The sequence below is a fragment of the Adelges cooleyi genome, unplaced genomic scaffold (assembly GCF_023614345.1).
Source record: "Adelges cooleyi isolate 19-005CV unplaced genomic scaffold, UGA_ACOO_1.1 ACOO_flye_CR_arks_rails_tigmint_CR_PRNA_247, whole genome shotgun sequence".
Taxonomy (NCBI): domain Eukaryota; kingdom Metazoa; phylum Arthropoda; class Insecta; order Hemiptera; family Adelgidae; genus Adelges; species Adelges cooleyi.
The window spans coordinates 12,307,692-12,325,288 of record NW_026095912.1 but is presented as its reverse complement, the minus strand read 5'-3'; the positions used below and the strand labels follow the sequence as shown (position 1 = coordinate 12,325,288).

At 31.6% G+C, this 17,597-nt stretch overlaps 4 protein-coding genes across 5 annotated transcripts; 1 reads left to right on the top strand and 3 right to left on the bottom strand.

The window, feature by feature from the left end:
• Positions 1-777: 777 nt before the first annotated feature.
• Positions 778-7,034, bottom strand: LOC126836571 (cullin-3-like). The gene is made up of 14 exons (XM_050570107.1): positions 6,352-7,034; positions 5,075-5,272; positions 4,823-5,008; positions 4,551-4,754; positions 4,104-4,283; positions 3,797-3,994; positions 3,540-3,716; positions 3,049-3,219; positions 2,754-2,864; positions 2,563-2,684; positions 2,262-2,502; positions 2,024-2,193; positions 1,762-1,900; positions 778-1,680 (listed from the first exon to the last, which is right to left on the bottom strand). Exons 1-14 carry the CDS (start codon positions 6,406-6,408, stop codon positions 1,528-1,530), a joined length of 2,307 nt encoding a protein of 768 aa, XP_050426064.1. The 5' UTR covers positions 6,409-7,034; the 3' UTR covers positions 778-1,527.
• A 1,193-nt stretch (positions 7,035-8,227) lies between these two features.
• On the bottom strand, positions 8,228-9,343 carry LOC126836777 (zinc finger protein 511). The gene is made up of 4 exons (XM_050570412.1): positions 8,978-9,343; positions 8,699-8,903; positions 8,513-8,628; positions 8,228-8,432 (listed from the first exon to the last, which is right to left on the bottom strand). The coding sequence occupies exons 1-4, from the start codon at positions 9,142-9,144 to the stop codon at positions 8,330-8,332; spliced, it is 591 nt and encodes a 196-aa protein (XP_050426369.1). The 5' UTR covers positions 9,145-9,343; the 3' UTR covers positions 8,228-8,329.
• A 169-nt stretch (positions 9,344-9,512) lies between these two features.
• LOC126836776 (INO80 complex subunit B) lies at positions 9,513-12,259 on the top strand. The gene is made up of 4 exons (XM_050570410.1): positions 9,513-9,972; positions 10,061-10,323; positions 10,398-10,671; positions 11,692-12,259. Exons 1-4 carry the CDS (start codon positions 9,935-9,937, stop codon positions 11,828-11,830), a joined length of 714 nt encoding a protein of 237 aa, XP_050426367.1. The 5' UTR covers positions 9,513-9,934; the 3' UTR covers positions 11,831-12,259.
• A 106-nt stretch (positions 12,260-12,365) lies between these two features.
• On the bottom strand, positions 12,366-17,597 carry LOC126836775 (uncharacterized protein C3orf38 homolog). 2 transcript variants are annotated; one of them, XM_050570409.1, is made up of 5 exons: positions 17,435-17,597; positions 17,217-17,347; positions 16,929-17,104; positions 13,034-13,078; positions 12,366-12,958 (listed from the first exon to the last, which is right to left on the bottom strand). In XM_050570409.1, exons 2-5 carry the CDS (start codon positions 17,338-17,340, stop codon positions 12,434-12,436), a joined length of 870 nt encoding a protein of 289 aa, XP_050426366.1. In that variant the 5' UTR covers positions 17,341-17,347; positions 17,435-17,597; the 3' UTR covers positions 12,366-12,433. The 2 variants fall into 2 exon arrangements, with proteins under 2 accessions (XP_050426366.1, XP_050426365.1); XM_050570408.1 differs by having other exon boundaries at positions 17,451-17,597.

Genomic DNA, 17,597 nt, shown 5'->3' with positions numbered 1-17,597 from the left:
CGCAAAATGAATTGTAATGTAGTTACAAATTTATTTTTAATAAAACAGTTATTTTAATTCAATGGTCGATTTTGATATTATTTTATCCAATTAACTTGGTCGAGTTTAAACGATGAATTAAATATATATTTAATAAAATGTTGCTTGTGTTGTTATTGCACACATTGAACCATTAGCGTGTTTCAAATACTGGATGATCAGAAAAATGTAGAAATACTATTATAATGTATATTTAAATTGTACAGGTTATCTATACGTCTTGACTACAAATATTCCTCATTTTTTGCATACATTCATGAAATTATTTTATTCATTTAGTAAGTAAAAGTATAATAACGTGCAACTTTTACAGACTTTCTATTCATCATCTTAATTCTTCACATAATCAAGATTTACACAGCCATTCTTATACAAATTTACTATGTTACCATTCATAATTACTAAAAATAAAAAATGATTACAAACGGTAAAATAATATTTGTTTAACTACAATATACTTTTAAAATGATAGTTAAAATCTAGAAATTACATTTTTTTTTTACTGTCATCTTCGACTAGTTTATTAGTGTGTTTATAAATAATATTTTTATAATTGTAAAGGATTTAAAAATTAATTAAATCCATTAGCTCGATGCAACAATGAAGCATAAATAAAAATAACGTTCAGAGATTAAATGTTGTTTGTGTTTTATTTCTTGAATTTTTATTTTATTATTGAAACATCATCTGACCAATTTTAAAATATCATAATTTTTGAAAAGAAAAAAATATACAATACATAAATTATTAGAATTAACAATGCATTCCATTTAAGAATAGTCATTAACCTTTGCAATTGGGTTTATTAAATATATTTAAAGACATAAATATTTAAACACTTAACGATAAATGAAAAAAAAAATATATAAGAATTGACTATAAACGAAATTTAATATACATAAAATATGTTCATCATCAACAAATGAATAGCAAATAGTCTTACAAACGTCAATAGCAAATACATTTACCTAACAACAATGCAAATTCCAACCTAGACAGCTAATACAATTAACGTAGTTAATAGCGTTTGAACATAAAACAATTTTTTTTTTATTATATAAACTTTTGCGAAATGCAATTTATAAATAACACTATTCGATTAAAAAATACAAAATAAAATATTAATACGAAATACTATTTACAGTCATTTACAAACCCATATTTATTTACAATTTTATACATTTTTTTTTTTGTAAATGATGTTTGTGCTGTTATTATAATAATTGTGAATTGGAAAATTGTATGTCAACAATATCAATTGGAACGAAAAGTATTATGGATAAGTTATTTATATCCATAACAATAATGTTTACTTAATAATTTTAACGAAAATAGGAACATTGCGCACCTAATTCTCTGTCCGATTGTACAACGAAAATTATTATCGCAATCGTCTTTAAGACGCTGCATACATTTTTCCGCTTAGGAAAAAAATACCTAATTTTTTAATTAAGTACAAAATAATAATGTCAACTTATGAGTCATTTTCTATGCGACATAGGAATATGCTTTTCTGTCTTCTGTAGACCTCGAAATGTATTCCCGTTCAATAAGTCCTTCGATTCTTTTTTTAATGATTATGGGCGAAGGTAAAAATCGACTTTTAAGTTGTTCCATCACTTCCATAACGAGTGCATTGTGCTAAAAATGAAATAAGAAAGGTTTTGTATAGTTAAACCATAATTTTGTAATATTGGTTTCGTTAACGGACGATCTACTTACGTTCATCTTTTTACGCGACTTCATTATACGAACTATGGCTGCTTCAATCTCGTGTTTACGGTCTTCGTCAACTTTGCTTCTGATTTCTTTTCTTTCGGGTTCGGTATCTCCTTTAGCCGCTACTGTTTGAATTTTCACTCTGAAATTCAAATATAATTCTAGTGAAATACTTTCAATGCAAATTTATACTTTTTATTAAAATACTAGTATTTTTACAACTAAAACTGTTATGACTTAATTGGTATTCAATGAGTATTATTACCTGTGTAATTTGGAGGTAAAAGAGTCATTGACACAAAATTCGTGATTCATTTCAATTTCTTTACACTTTGGACTCTTGAGAAGTATCCGTTGCGTCGGTTTTCCTAGCGCTAAAGATTGTAACGCCCTAATCAAGTCTTTTTCGGGAATATCAGTTTCACTTAGTATATCCTAAATCAGTCGCAAAACGAGTTTTGGTAAAATGAAATAGTCTGTAAACAAACATCAATCAAGCATACCTCAAAAGTGAATTTATCACGTGTGACAAACAACAGTAGAACACACATTTGGTACGTGGACACCTGAATTATGTGTTTTCGTTCTTTGGGTGGCGTTACAATATTGCTAGCCGTCGAGCTTATCTGTGAGGAAGACTCTGTATCGGGTCGTTTTAATCCGTAAAACACTGCGTTCAAATCGGCCGAACCCAATTGAGGTTGCAACGTCAGCTGTCGTCCGTTGTGCTTACCCAAGTAAAAACTGATAACAAAATATGTTTTTTTTAGTAACATATATTTCATTTTACAATAAACAACTTACTTTTGAAAATCTTCAAAAGCTAGCCTAGCAACTACAGGTATATTGCACTTTGACGTCGAATGAGTGGGCCAAAATCCCGTGGTCAATACTCGCACTGTAAGGTCTACTGAATTCAATTGATGCTATCAAATAAATGAATAAAAAAAAAATTATTAACAATGTAATTATTTATTTATAGGCAGCAAACTTACTTTATCCGATTTTGCTAAGTGTTCTTTAAACTCGTCCATAATTGTGTTCGATATAGACATGTCTTTGAACATTCCTTCTAATTTCGATGTAAATTGACAACCACACTCAGTCTGTAAAATAAATTTACATTATCAAAAACAAATAAAAGATTTTAAATAGAGCATTAAATCCGCAACCTATTTAGAAAATTATATATGTTATGATAAACTAAAAAAAAAAATCTATTTGTCTCATCGTTTAATATGAATTGAAATTATTTTGTAGTATTAATATATAAAGCAATTAAAATCTTACCTTGAGTTTTGAGATCATGTTTTTTTCATTGTCATTGCTAACAGATTTGTTTAAAAGCAATCTCTTAGCTAAATGCTGTTTGTAGTATCTCTCAAATACGTCCTTTTCTTGGAGAAAACGGAACATTACCAACGCTTTGTCTAATACTATTTCAATATCATTTTCACTCAACTGAAACATTTTGTTTTTTTTAATTAAATATTTTTATTTTTAGACCCAGGAATACATATTATAATTATTTTTTTTAACGCTGTTTGTACTCAGCATTCAGTGATATAAATTAAAAAGGTTAACAATGTTTTACAACTTACAATATTTTTCATCGTTCTTTTTTATATTCATTTTTGGTACAAACGATATTATTTTTTCTAACAATACAATCAATTGATGAAGAGTTTGTATAGGAAATGTATGGAAGTCGGAAGAAGAGTAATTTTTAATCAGGAATCACAAAGTGATTAGATAGCATAAATAAAATAAGACTTATTTACCCCACGAACTCCTTTTTTAAGTTTTTCATCAATAAACAATGAAAGGTATTCAGGCGATTTTGGATTCAAATTGAAGAAATGTTCAAAATCTGCAGCTATCATTTGTTTAAACAGTTTGTCGTTGTTAAACGAGTTAACCAAGAAATGATTAAATCTGTCCTTCAAATCCAACAAACTCTGTAAAAAAAAATATGTGTATGAAGTATATAGAAATGGTTTTTATTAGGCCATTGTTATCGAGTTTCCATAGTATATACCTGCATATAGTTAACAATATTTGTCGTACTAGCATCTTCTTCTTGTACTAATGATGTGCCAATTTCACGTAAATACTGACTGACGCATTCGGACATAATTTTTAAGCCACCAGGAACACGACTCAATAGTTTGTACATGCACGATAAGTCATCGTTTTTATCGTTTTTTAACATATTAACAACCCCGGTATTTTCCATCTGAAAATAAAATTTAATCATTAACAAATTGTCATACTTAAAATTTTACTTAATACAAGATTTAATTGTCTCTAATTATAGAATTTCATATTATAATATACATTCATACTTCGACAATAGTCTTCATATTTTTCTTCACTAATTCTTCTTCTATGACTTCAACAATTCTCGATTCAGTTGACTCGTCCAGATAATGTTTCGCTCTATCCGACTCTTCCATAATTCTCGATTCTACTTTACGTATGTAGATTGAAGCACTGTTTTCCGCTAAATATTTCTGGCTTTCCATCTGTACAAAAGAAAACATATTATTACAATAATAAGTCTTTAATGTTCATATTATTTTATCCTAGCTTAAGCGACCCATTAAGGGTTTGTCACCAGAGAGTTTAGCACAGAACCATTTTCACTGGACGCTTTTTTAGCCTAGTAAATGATACCGCCTGTACGAGGATGAAACTGACATTACACACTACCAACTTTAACCCATTTACCCTCTCAATAATTAGTACATAAATTATTTATTATACTATTACACTTTATATAATTTACATACTTTGTAAAATTCGGCAGACTGTTCTAAGAAAGGCTTCTCAAAGTCTTCTTCATAGACATTCCTAGTTTGGATGCCAAGAATCATTAACATTTGGCAAGCGTTTTTAATTGCAATTTTATCGACAACTTCCCCCTTACGTTCAAATTTAATCAGATTCAAAAGAGTTGTACGAAGATGATCTCGGATGTATCCATACCGAACGATCTAAAGATAAATTAGTGTTATTAAATGGATAATTTTATCATTTCAAATAAAAAGCATTAATAATTTACCAAATCCCGAAACAATATCAAACCCAAATTGTAAACGCTATCTACTTCATTGTGTTTGACATACACTCGGTCCATATACATCAATATATCACGTATCATCACCATTGATGTCTGGTGATCATTCCAAGCAACATTAAGTACTTGCAAAAAATTATTGTTGAGAGATTTTAAAACATCATCTCTCACCTACAAAAAATTATCAACAGTTGTTAATAAAAATTTATGAAAATTGTTTTGTAAAAAATACTTTACTTTGTTTTCTAAGTGATTAATAACCGCCTCTTTCATGCCTGTATATAACCTTTCGCCTTGTTTCAATAACACCATTGTGTAAGCGTTTCTGTATAATTCTTCAAAACTAAGACCCGAATTATTTTTTTTCTGAATTTCCTGAATTGCATTTTTTAGCAACAACCAAATGCCATCAATCAATCTATCGTCCATTGTCATCTGAAAAATCGTAACATTTAAAATTCAAATTTATTTTTTAATGTTTTGACCTATTTGAAAACACAAAAATAAATTCTAAAGAACTGTTGTTTATATGTTGCTTTAAGATCTGCACATTAAAAAACACAATACTGATAATTTAATAGTTATTAAATCAGAGCATATATTTTTTAATGTTATAATTTAATTTCTAAAACTAAAAAGTTAACAGCATAAACCATAGAGTAGGACTAAAACCAGTATGGCTACACAAAAGAAAAAAAAAGCCCACATTGTTAAGTGATTGGTAACTTTATAAGAAAAAAAAAAGTTTTTACCCCTTATCTTAAAATATTTAAAAATGATTTTTTAAAGATACTGTTACCATTGATATCTTGCTTGTATTAAACCTCATACAATTTTGGAACAAATTTGTTTTGCCATAGTGTTGTTATGAATCTGAAGTAAAAAAATAATGAACTCCTCTAGTTCCAAAGTTAAAGCTACTTGAAATTTGCATATTTTTTGTGTATATAAATAGGCAGAAGTAGAAAAAAAATAGTACGCCTAAAGGACTAACCTAACCTACGGCTCTGGAAGCATCAGCGACTCTGAACCTAACCTCCTATCATTGCATGTCGACAAATGTATGATGTGATGACGGCCGCAACCGCTGCCTAATATTATACACGCGGAAATATGCAAATTTCAAGTAACTATAACTTTTGAACTAGAAGAGTCTGACTAATTCTGACTTCAGTTTCGTAAAAACACTTTAATATGGCAAAAAAAAAGGGTGTCCGGTAAAGTAAATTTACACCCAAATTGAGTGTTATGTAGAAATGATTGTAGCTGAACAACTCATGAAAAACTGAATTACTGTGGAAAGTTGTAGATATTAATTTTTACGTTACGAACATGCAATTGTAGTTTACGAATAGAATTATGTTGACATATTGGGCATGACTTATCAAACCGCGCTAAAACTATAATTAGAGGATGAACGAACCCATTGTTAAAACACAAAGTGGTCAAAGAACAGTGAGGAGAATGATAATAGATTTAAGATTTAATAGATACTACAAACTTGGTTAACTCACTGGAAAGGCTTTGATTCGGAGGTTTGTACGCTTTTTGGGTACGCCGCTATTCATCATATTGCGTTGGGTGAACCGTTAGTTGTCTAGTAATGATGATTACCGATGGCGGTCATAGCAGATCGACAACGATGGCTAAAATAGCTGTACTTTCTTTGGACGACAAGTTAAGGTTTCGGTCATGGTGACGAGACGAAATATCCTATTGCGAATTTATCTCGGCGAACAGATTACTTCCACTCGTGTTGCGTTATTTTTTACGATCTAAGTACACCGAATTAGGAGTGTAACCAAAAAAATGAATAAATACATTGTAATAATATTTTCGTGTGTTGTCAGTTCGCAGACAAGACGGTTAGTCGAAAAATGGACAAACGATAGTACAAAATAAAATCGACGTAGATACCGCTACGATTTGTGTATATGTATATAAATTATTTTTACTATAATAAAACCGAAATATTATAAAAACCCGTAGAAAAAAAAAATTGATAAAAAAAGCGAAATGTAGTCCGCTGTCCGACACGAAAACAGTTTCTCTCGAGTTCGTTGTGTATGTGTGTTAACAAAGTTATTATTATTGTTATGTATACATATATATATAAGTATAATTATGTGTACAAAACGGCAGTCAGCGCCAGCAGTAAAAGAACAACCACAAGACACACTACAGTCGATACGATAATGTTGTTGTGTGTGTGTGTGTGTGTTGGTCCGTGCCCGTGGTCGAGAATTATCACGGTTTTCGCTGTGGAGGTGAAAGGCGGTCTGACTCCGGTGACCGCGGTTACGGTAACATTCAGGGTAGGAGCGGTAGCCATAAAAGTGGTAACCTTCGGAACGGCAGCATCGGCCCCTTGGCCCTAATAATTCATGTAGTACGGATAAATGGCCGACAGAGAGCGCTTTTGCCCTCACGCTTTTGTGTCAAATACGTTGCCGTTATCACTTTCTTATCACAGATCAAACGGCGGGGAAAGGTCTTACGTTTAAAATATTAATAATTTATTTTTATTTTCTACGCGTTCATTTTGCAGGAACGTTGTCTGTCCGTAAAACTACAAACATAGTAGTGAAATAAACAAAGCCGGCACAATTGAGTTGGGTGCAATAGTGGTGATGCGACGGGAAAAAGGTCATACTGAGTAACACTTATTTTTTTTGGTAGCACAATTTCGTACTGCCCACTTCTTGTAAGTATTAGTCGCGTAAACTTGACAATTAGAAAATTCTGATGTACGATTAAATCAATTCAGTAAAAACTATTGTACCCAAATAATATAGTATTCAAATAAGTTGAAAATATAATGACTGGACTATTTTCAGAATTAAACAATTCTCTGGATTATTTCGCAGTATTTCACTCAGAGGATTTTCTTAAACTTGACAATTTGTTTTAAACCGCCTTCAAAGTAGTAATAACCTGTTTTATTGTAATCAATGAAGGAATAAATTAAAATGCTTGCAGGATGTAAACAAATAATAATTTTTAACAATGGAGTCCAATTACCAATTCACTTTCAAGTAGAGTATACGTGGAGTTAATTGAGTTATTGGGATGAGTTCCGCAAAAAAATGGATAAATTAAAAACGTATGAGTAGATGGGTGACGGTTAAGCAGTTTTCCATCTTATTCAGTGATGAAATATTCATTCAAAGCAGTTTGGCAGATCCTTTGTCTAGGCTCTGTTTATAGAATTTAAAAAATAAATAGTAATTTCCCAATTTATCATGTCATTTGAAGTATTTTAATACGAGAAAAAAAAATAAGATAAAAAATAAAAAAATTGTTTTATAAAAGGTTTTCAAATTACAAACAAAATTTTTTTATTATAATATACTTAATTGCTTTAATTATGTTTGGTTATTTTTGGTAAAAAAAAAAAAAATAATACACGCTCATAGTTAACAAATAATTGTTTTTTTTTTTAGTAAAAATTCAACAGGCAAAATTATACTAGTTAGAAGATTCAAATAAAAATTAGTCTAAAATCATATTTAAATCTGCCATAGTCTCTAGGCCTGAAGATGATGACGTGCCACCACTTTGTGTTCTGTTGTTGTTTCTTTTCTTATAGTTTTTTCTAAAATACAAAATACAAATTTGACCACATATTTCTATTTTTTTTATCAATAGTTATAAAATTACAACAAATAATGTTACTTTTTTCCTTGATGGAGTAAAAAGCTTTGTGTTAATTTGTGATATTCCTTACAATGGTTCATTCTCTCGTCAGCATTCCAAAATAGTTCACAACAAGTTTCAATTAAGCATTTATACTAAAATGAGAAAAAATAAATTAGACCCAATTTTGTTTTTATAGAATACTATTTGGCAGATTATAGTCACCATGGGTTTTCTGGTCGCAGACACTGAAAAAAAATTATCGTGCGTTTCACATACATGTAAATCTAAAAGATGTGACGACTGCAATGTTTTACGACAATATATACAAGTGTAACGATGATTTGAATTATAATGCATGGCGTATGCCGTCATTGATGTAAAATTCCCAGTACATCCGTTCACATTGCATTTAAATTGATCTGTTTGTCTAACAAAAAAAAAAACCATTATTTCTGTTGTCGTTTCACCTGATAACTTTGTAAGTCACATGATAATATTTACCGTGGTTCATCAATTTCATCTTCAATCTCAAATATTCCATCGCGTCTGTAAATTCTTAATAGTTTGTCAATCGGTCTGAACAAGACGTCGTCGATCGATTTTTGTCGTTTGCCACACGCAAGTAATTTGTTGAGTTTTTCTAAGCTCGACATTGCCATAGTCGTCATTAATTTATTTTAATAATATAAGCATTATAATTTTGTACTAAAGTTGATGTAACTTAGTAGTCCTCAATGAGAAAATATATTTTTTACAACAGTGAACGAGGTCAAAATTTGAATTATGAATATTTTATTTTGCGATTGTATATTGAAAAAATATTTTGGGTGTTTTTCAGGCATTTATTAAACGTTTAAATTACGTTTATTTATTTTGAAAATATGATAAGTGATAACGGTTCTTATCGCTTATCAGTATCATCGAGATTTTGGGATAACACTACTTTTCCCACATTACGTTACTAAGGACAATTTTTCCCATTGTACACTTTTTCCCAATAACCAATTTCTTATCAGATCTTTCATCTTTCTATTATTCTTATCTTTCTATTTATTCTTTCAACATTACTTTTTTAACTTACTAGTTACTTTCAATCAGTAACCTCCTCCTAGACTGTAGTTTGTAAAACCTATATATTATGATATTTTCGGTTTAGCAAAGGTAAGCGACGGCGCCGAGCGAGAGAGTGCCCAACACACGGTTATACTTGCTCTCCGTATCAGTACAAAATTCACTTAAATGAAAAACACATTATTAATAAGACATTGGTAATTTATAAAATTTGGGAAAAGTGGTAGCAACCCGGTAGTTTCTCCTTCTTTTTATCTAAACTACAAAATATTGTTGTTCCATTTTGCTTGCAAGATTGGTTTTGATCAATAACATTAACCATAAATAAACAGCTACAGATAATAAACATTCAACATAATATTTTATAAACGTATTCGACTTTAAAACATGTCTGGGACCGACGAAATTGATGTCGTAACACCAAGGTAAAATCTTCAATAAAATTAAACATAATACCTGTTTGTCGTTCCTAGGTAATTATCAAGCACATGAGTTAACCTTCTCTTTTTTTAGTTTATCCAGCAATGCTCGAGGGTTGTTGCAAAGTCCAGGGGTGAAGAAAAAAAAAGTAAAAAGTAACAAAGAAAGTGCAGGTTCAAGCGACGAAGAACGTTGGTTAAAAGCAATCGAAACTGGTAAATTGAATGAAGTAGACGAAGAGTTGAAAAACATCACGAAAAAAGACCCCAAAATGATGACTGCTAGACAAAGAGCGATGTTCGACAGAAAGAGCGAACATAATGAATTCATTGAAGAACTTGTCGCGTTACCTTCTGGTAATGTATAATGAAATTTCTACACATTTTCTCTGATTGACTACAAGTGTTTTCTATAATCTAAATTTTTACAGGGTACAGAGAAAAGGTATTGACTCCTGAAATGTTACAAAAAAAAGCCATTAAATCTCAGAAAAGAAAACAACAGGCAGATGAAAAAAGAGAAAATGACAAGAAGCGCACAATGGAACGATTGTTAAAAAAACACGAAAGCAAAACCAAAAATAGTGCAAAAGGACGAATGGCGAGGAAAGCTGTGAATAATATTGTATACGTTAGCAAAGATGATAAAGTTGACTTGTTGTTCCCAGAAGGAATGGATTTTCCTCTAAAAAGTTCAAAATCCAAGTATGTAAATAAATAAGTATCATAACAAATTGTTGTAGCAATGGGGACATCAAATTTGATGAAACTGTAAGATTCTAAAGAAAAATTTAAAGACCCTTAATTTGCCGTTTTTCTTCAATGAGTCAAAATTTAAAAAAACGCTCTGGTATGAAAGAATGATACAATAATATATATAATATATAATAAACAATGTATGTGTTATACGGCTACATTAAATCTGCCTACAGACTAATTTACAGTTGAAAACCTAGGTACACATAAAAAGGTAAAATAAAAAGTTTCTAAAAGTTACCCCTTTCTTTTGCAAGAAAAAATTAACAGGTAACAATATTTTCTTGGTTTTCCACTGTATATCAGTATTTAGTAGTACTATTTTTAAGGAATAAACCACACAAGTTTAGATGTAGGTTGACTAGTTCTGAGTCCTGTGATTTATAATTGAAAATTAAATTATTATTTTTAAGATGTTTCTATCGGTTTTTGAAGGCAGTTATAGATCTTTTTTTTTATTTTTGGCCATATTAAGAACTATTTGGGTACTGCTTATCTATAGACTTGCTACACATAAAAATCAGTTCAGCGATTATAAGTTATCATGGATCCAGAAACAAAAATAAAAGGATATAACGGAAGTAGGGGTAGCTCGAGGACTTACGTGAAATGCACAAGTTTGCTCAGTATGCGTGTTTTACTTCTATTTCATTAACTTCAGTCGACAATTTTCTTACTGATTACTGATTTGACTCGTTGATGGAAACGACTAAATACGGACTTTTATTAGAGGTTATAACTACACAGGTATTAAAATATATTGACACCGTGTAAATGAGAAACCTGGGTTTTAACCCATGTAATTAAAAATATCCAGCTGGAATTTTCCAAATTCAGTTTACCTTTATAGGAGTTTTTAACTCTGAACATCAAGTCCAATAAATGTTTGGTTTACAACTCATTATAAACAAATCATAGGTAATAATTTGAAATTCAATTGTCATGACTATTTTGTTTTATTTTATTTAGACAACCTCCAGTTCAGAAGTTATGTGAAGTGAAAGGATGCAAAAATCGTAAAAAATATTCATGCTCGCAGACTGGCATCGCGTTGTGCAGTATACGGTGTTACCAATTGAATCGATTGAATCTTTTAAATGTTAAATAAATTTTTTTTTCATCTTTACATAAATATTTTGCTTGAATCTTTTACATTTTTATGATATTTATTGAGTTCACATTAATAATTAATAAACAATGTCATTATGTAAATCTTTATATAGATAATTGTAATATTTCCCAATTTTTTTTTTATGTAATTTTTTATCTGCTTACATTAATATAATGTTTATGACAACTAGTGAAGTTTTATTGTAATGGAACTAGTCGTAAGTTTTATGTTCATTTCAAAAAGACTAATGTGTACATTAAATGATACCAAATTCTTTTACTACTATTGCTTCTATTAAAATTACTATAAATTAAGAATAATTTGTTAGTTACTTTATTGAAATGTCGAAACTTTAATTTACTTAAAAAACTTGCTAAGCCTTTATTTGAATCAGAATTTATGTTAAACATGACGTTAACACTTATGCAATATATATTATAATTTACTTTAATTATTTTTAAGAATTCTAAATACTTGTGACAAAAACGTTTTTATTAATATACATATTATGTAATAATATAATACACAAACATTACTTTTGTCTTATATTTCCAAAATACAGACATAAGTATTTTACTTATAACACTTAATAATAATTTGTCAAGACTCAGTAATACACAATTGACTTGGCTCGCCTAAACTTAATTGAGGTCTATCCATATTTTTCAAAATTAAACTAGTCTGTAGTATTTTCCACGTGTTTTTTGCTACAGGGTCTTCTCGGAGAATAAATTGTTGTTCAAAAATGCCGACCATTCTTCCGATGCCCTGATGAAGGGTACCTCCGATTTGGACTTTTAACAGCCCGTGCGATTCTTTTTTCCATTTGATTTCATCGGCCAAATGAGGAGAGAAAAAAAGCTGATGTTGTGTCTTGATGTTCAACAAACTTTCTAAGACTGGCATTGTGTTTTGATACTTCTCGTCGATTTCTTGGCTGGCGCTCAGTATTCTTACTGTCATTGAACAATTTTCATAAAAATAACGTCCGTCCAATTGGTTTTTGCCAGGTGCGCCCATATTATTCAGCAATTCATAAAAATTTTTACCAAACATTTTAATGAAATCCTCTAGTAGTTTCACTGCGTCAGTAGGCGCTGTAGGTTGTATGGCTTGCACCTCTAACTAAAACAACAGTTAAATAATAATATATTGTTAATAATAATGTTGATGCGACTTTTTGAAATAATTGAAACTTACATTTTGAAATAATGCAGGTCGAATCATCGGATTGGGCAACGCCACCTGAACACATAATTGAGTTATAAATTATAAAAATATTACTGTAAATATTTAACAATATTTATAAACTCTACATAGTAGTACTACAAATAATTAATATAAATCCATTTAAGCTATGATGCAGAGCATAGAAAACGTGTTGTTTTCACAATGTTTATTATTTCATTTTTTTTATTACCCACAATACTTTTTTAACCGCTGTACTGATTTCTTTGGATAGAAAGTCTATAGATCATAAATCCGAAATTGTTTGATAACATTACATTACAGGGCTAAAAATGTATCCCTCTTAAAAATTGTGAGGAATGCCCTACAGTTCCTTTTTGCATAAACAAATTTAATTGACTCGAATGAATATAAAAAAAGACAGTGTCATTAATTGTTGCTGTGAAAAATTTCCTGTAAAATTGATATAAAATATGAATGTGGCCAAAAATGACTTATTCTCTTTCTCACTAACGTCTAACACTATCCAATTATTATAAATAAAACCAAGGTGTGAATTTGTAAATCAATTATTTTAAAAAGATTTAAGTTAAAACAATATTGATTATTAATAAATACCTACCGATGGACATTTACATAATATGTAATATATTTTAATAACTGAAGTTAATGGACACCGTTTTACAAGTTTTGTGTAGTAGCCCATGTTATATTCAAAAACAACTACTTTAATATATTTAGCTATAATTTTAAGTTTTAATCGAGTTAGACGGGGGTCATGGTGAGAGCCTGCACGTGGCGTCCCCCGCATAGCGATATAACCTAGACTAGGATATATCGCTAACTAATCTCACCACCACCGGGCGAATAAAGATGCTTACCCAAAACGGCCCTTTTCAGGGCCACCCAGCGCTGACAGTTATGTCAATCAACATCGAAGGACTATCTAGTCCCAAAGAACTATTACTATCGGAACTATGTGTTGAATGGAAGTGCGATATACTTTGCATCCAAGAAACACATCGAGGTATAAATGACAACCGCCCAAAAATTAATGGCATGTAAATAGCATTAGAAATACCGCACAAAAAATATGGAAGTGCAATATTCACAAAACCTAATCTAGTCATAAAATCAGTAGGATCTAGTCAAATAAATAGTATAGAAATAATTACCATTGAATTAACGAACTGCTCAATAACATCAGTATATAAACCTCCAGCCCAACCATACGAATTTATAACCCCGGAAAACTTTAAAAGAGATACGAACAATATAGTTGTAGGTGATTTTAACAGCCATAGTGTGAGTTGGGGCTATACTGAAACTAATGAAGATGGACAAAAACTGGAAGAATAGTCAGAAGCAGAAAACTTAACGCTGATACACGACCCTAAGCTACCACACTCTTTTAATAGTGGACGCTGGAAGAGAGGGTACAACCCAGATCTCATTTTCGTAACAAATAGCATTGCACAACAGAGTTCAAAATATATAGGGAAACCGATACCAAATACACAACATAGACCTATGTGCTTGCAAATCCACGCTGTCGTTAGAGCACAAAGTGTACCATTTAAACGGAGATTTAACTACAAAAAAGCTAGATGGACGGAATTCACAGAAGCTTTGGAAAATAAAATCCAACAAATCGAGCCCACACTACCAAACTACGAGAAGTTTGTGAACATAGTGAAAGAAATATCCAGAAAACACATCCCTAGAGGATGTAGATCACAGTATGTGACGGGACTTGACAAAGCCTCTTCAAGGCTTTTTGAAAAGTACAAACAAGAATTCGATAGAGACCCTTTCGCTGATAATACAATACTAATTGGACAGAATTTGATGCAAGCGGTAAATGATAACAGAAGACAAAAATGGAAATCACTAGTGGAAAACATGGACATGACCCGAAACAGCAAAAAAGCTTGGAATACCTTAAAACAGTTAAACGGGGATACAAAAGCCATTAGACAACGTAGTAATGTAACAGCAAATCAAGTCGCACATGTCCTTCTCAAAAATGGTAAACCTGAAAACAAAACAAAAAGAATACAAACGCCCAGGGACAAAAAAAATGAAAGATCACTTATCCAAGCAGACTTTAGCAAAGAAGAACTAATACATGCAATAAAACAGATGAAAGAAGGTAAAGCACCCGGAATAGATGAAATACAAACAGAAATAATAAAACGCTTTGGAAAAAACACACAGGAATGGATATTGAAGTTTTTTAACGAATGCCGTAAAACAGCAAGAATCCCAAAACAATGGCTAAAGGCAAAAGTGATAGCACTATTAAAACCTGGGAAACTACCAAACGATCCAAAAAATTTCAGACCAATATCGTTACTATGCCATATGTATAAGCTATATGAAAGATTAATTTTGAACAGAATAGCCCCAGTCATAGAAGAAAACCTAATTAAAAATCAAGCTGGGTTTCGACCAGGGAAATCCTGCACTAGCCAGATATTGAACCTAACACAGACCATCGAAGATGGTTTTGAAACAAAAAAAATAACCGGAGCTGTGTTCATAGATTTGACTGCAGCATATGACACTGTTAATCATAACCTCTTACTGGACAAAGTATATAAAATAACTAAGGACTACCACCTGACGAAAGTAATTGAGTCAATGAATAGAAATAGAAGATTCCATGTACGACTACAAGACCAAAAAAGCCGATGGAGAAATTTAAAAAATGGCCTCCCGCAAGGTAGTGTTCTCGCACCAATACTTTTTAATGTATACACAAATGACCAGCCCATATTGGAAAATACTCGTCATTTCCTATACGCCGACGATCTAGCGATAACTGCACAAGGAAATACATTTAGTGAAGTTGAACAAACACTCACACTTGCGCTGATGAAATTGAATAGCTACTATATACAGAACTCACTAAAACCCAACCCTACAAAAACGCAAGTAAGTGCATTCCACCTTAACAATAAGCAGGCAAAAAAGGAACTCAAAATACAATGGCGGGACATTAATCTTGAACATACACAAACACCTACGTACCTAGGAGTCATATTAGATAGAACATTAACCTTCAAAAGTAACTGCGAAAAAATCAAAATGAAAGTCACAACACGAAACAACCTAATAAGGAAACTAACCGGAACAACGTGGGGCGCTAACCCCCAGTTGCTAAGAACCACAGCACTCGCCTTATGCTATTCAGCCGGAGAGTATGCATGCCCAGTATGGAGTAGATCGTGCCATGCGAAAAAGGTAGATGTAGCTTTAAATGAAACATGCCGCCTAATAACTGGATGCTTAAAACCCACACCCATACCTTTGGTACAAGTTCTAGCTGGCATAGCACCCCCCGATATTAGAAGAAGTGTGGCCAGTGATGCTCAAAAAACAGCCCAGGTAAATGATGAAAGACACCCACTCCATGGACACCAACCGGCCCCAAGCAGACTGAAATCGAGGAAAAACTTTCTGAAATCAACCACGGAGATCACAACATCACTTGAGCATGAACGACACCGAAGATGGATAGCTCTGAACCTAACAAATAATTTTAAAATAAGGCCAATGGAAAAACTTCCACCCGGATATCGCAACGAATGGAACACCTGGAAAACACTCAATAGATTGAGAGTAGGTGTTGCCCGAACAAAGAAAAATCTACGTAAGTGGGGATACGATACGGGAACCGTAGACTGCGACTGTGGAAGTGAACAAACAGAACAACATATTCTAGTGTGCCCCCTAAACCCAGTGCCATGCACACCTGAAGATCTGGCGAATGCAACGGACGCGGCTATACAAGTAGCCAATCAATGGAGTAAAAAAGGAATATAACAAAACAAAGCATCTTTTTTATAGCCTGGACACGATAAGAAAGATCGAGTTAGACATGTTATCTTATCAGTACACATACCTGTTGTCCAGTCGGATCGAGGAGTAACTTAAAATACTCAACCGCCTGAATTTTATTGATATCTGGAGCTACATTGATTCCATGTTTTATTAAAAAAAGTACAATTGTCTGTAATGGCGTTTTTTTGCAAGTCAAAATACGCCAGCTGGGTTGTGTCAACAGCATTGTTTCGGCCTCTGAAAACAAAATTAAAAGGGCTATTCGAAGGCTATGAAAATATTGTTGCAATCAAAATCAAACTCCCATCAAATAGGTTTTCTTGTAAAAAAAGTTTCAAGACGGTAATACCTTCTCTTGTGTTTATTCTGATTGCGCCGCCATGATAAACTGACCTTGTAATTTCACAGAGTTTTGCGGTGTCCAAATTATCCAAAAAACGTTTGAGTACCATACTCTCATTGTTCAGTGTCATTATAAAACTGTAATACAACATTATGACATTAACTTTCTTACACTAGCTGTGTATTAGTACCTAAAATGTTGTTGTAAGCAAATTTTAATTATACTTGCGAAATATTATACCGTTGATTAAGATGGTCCTTGTCCTGATGATTATTTATTATAATTTAAAAAAAAAAAATGACTAGATAAACTTTAGAGTCTCGACTCTCAATCATCACACGGCAGTGAGCTGGAAGCTTCAAATTTCAATTAAATAGTATTGTTTAT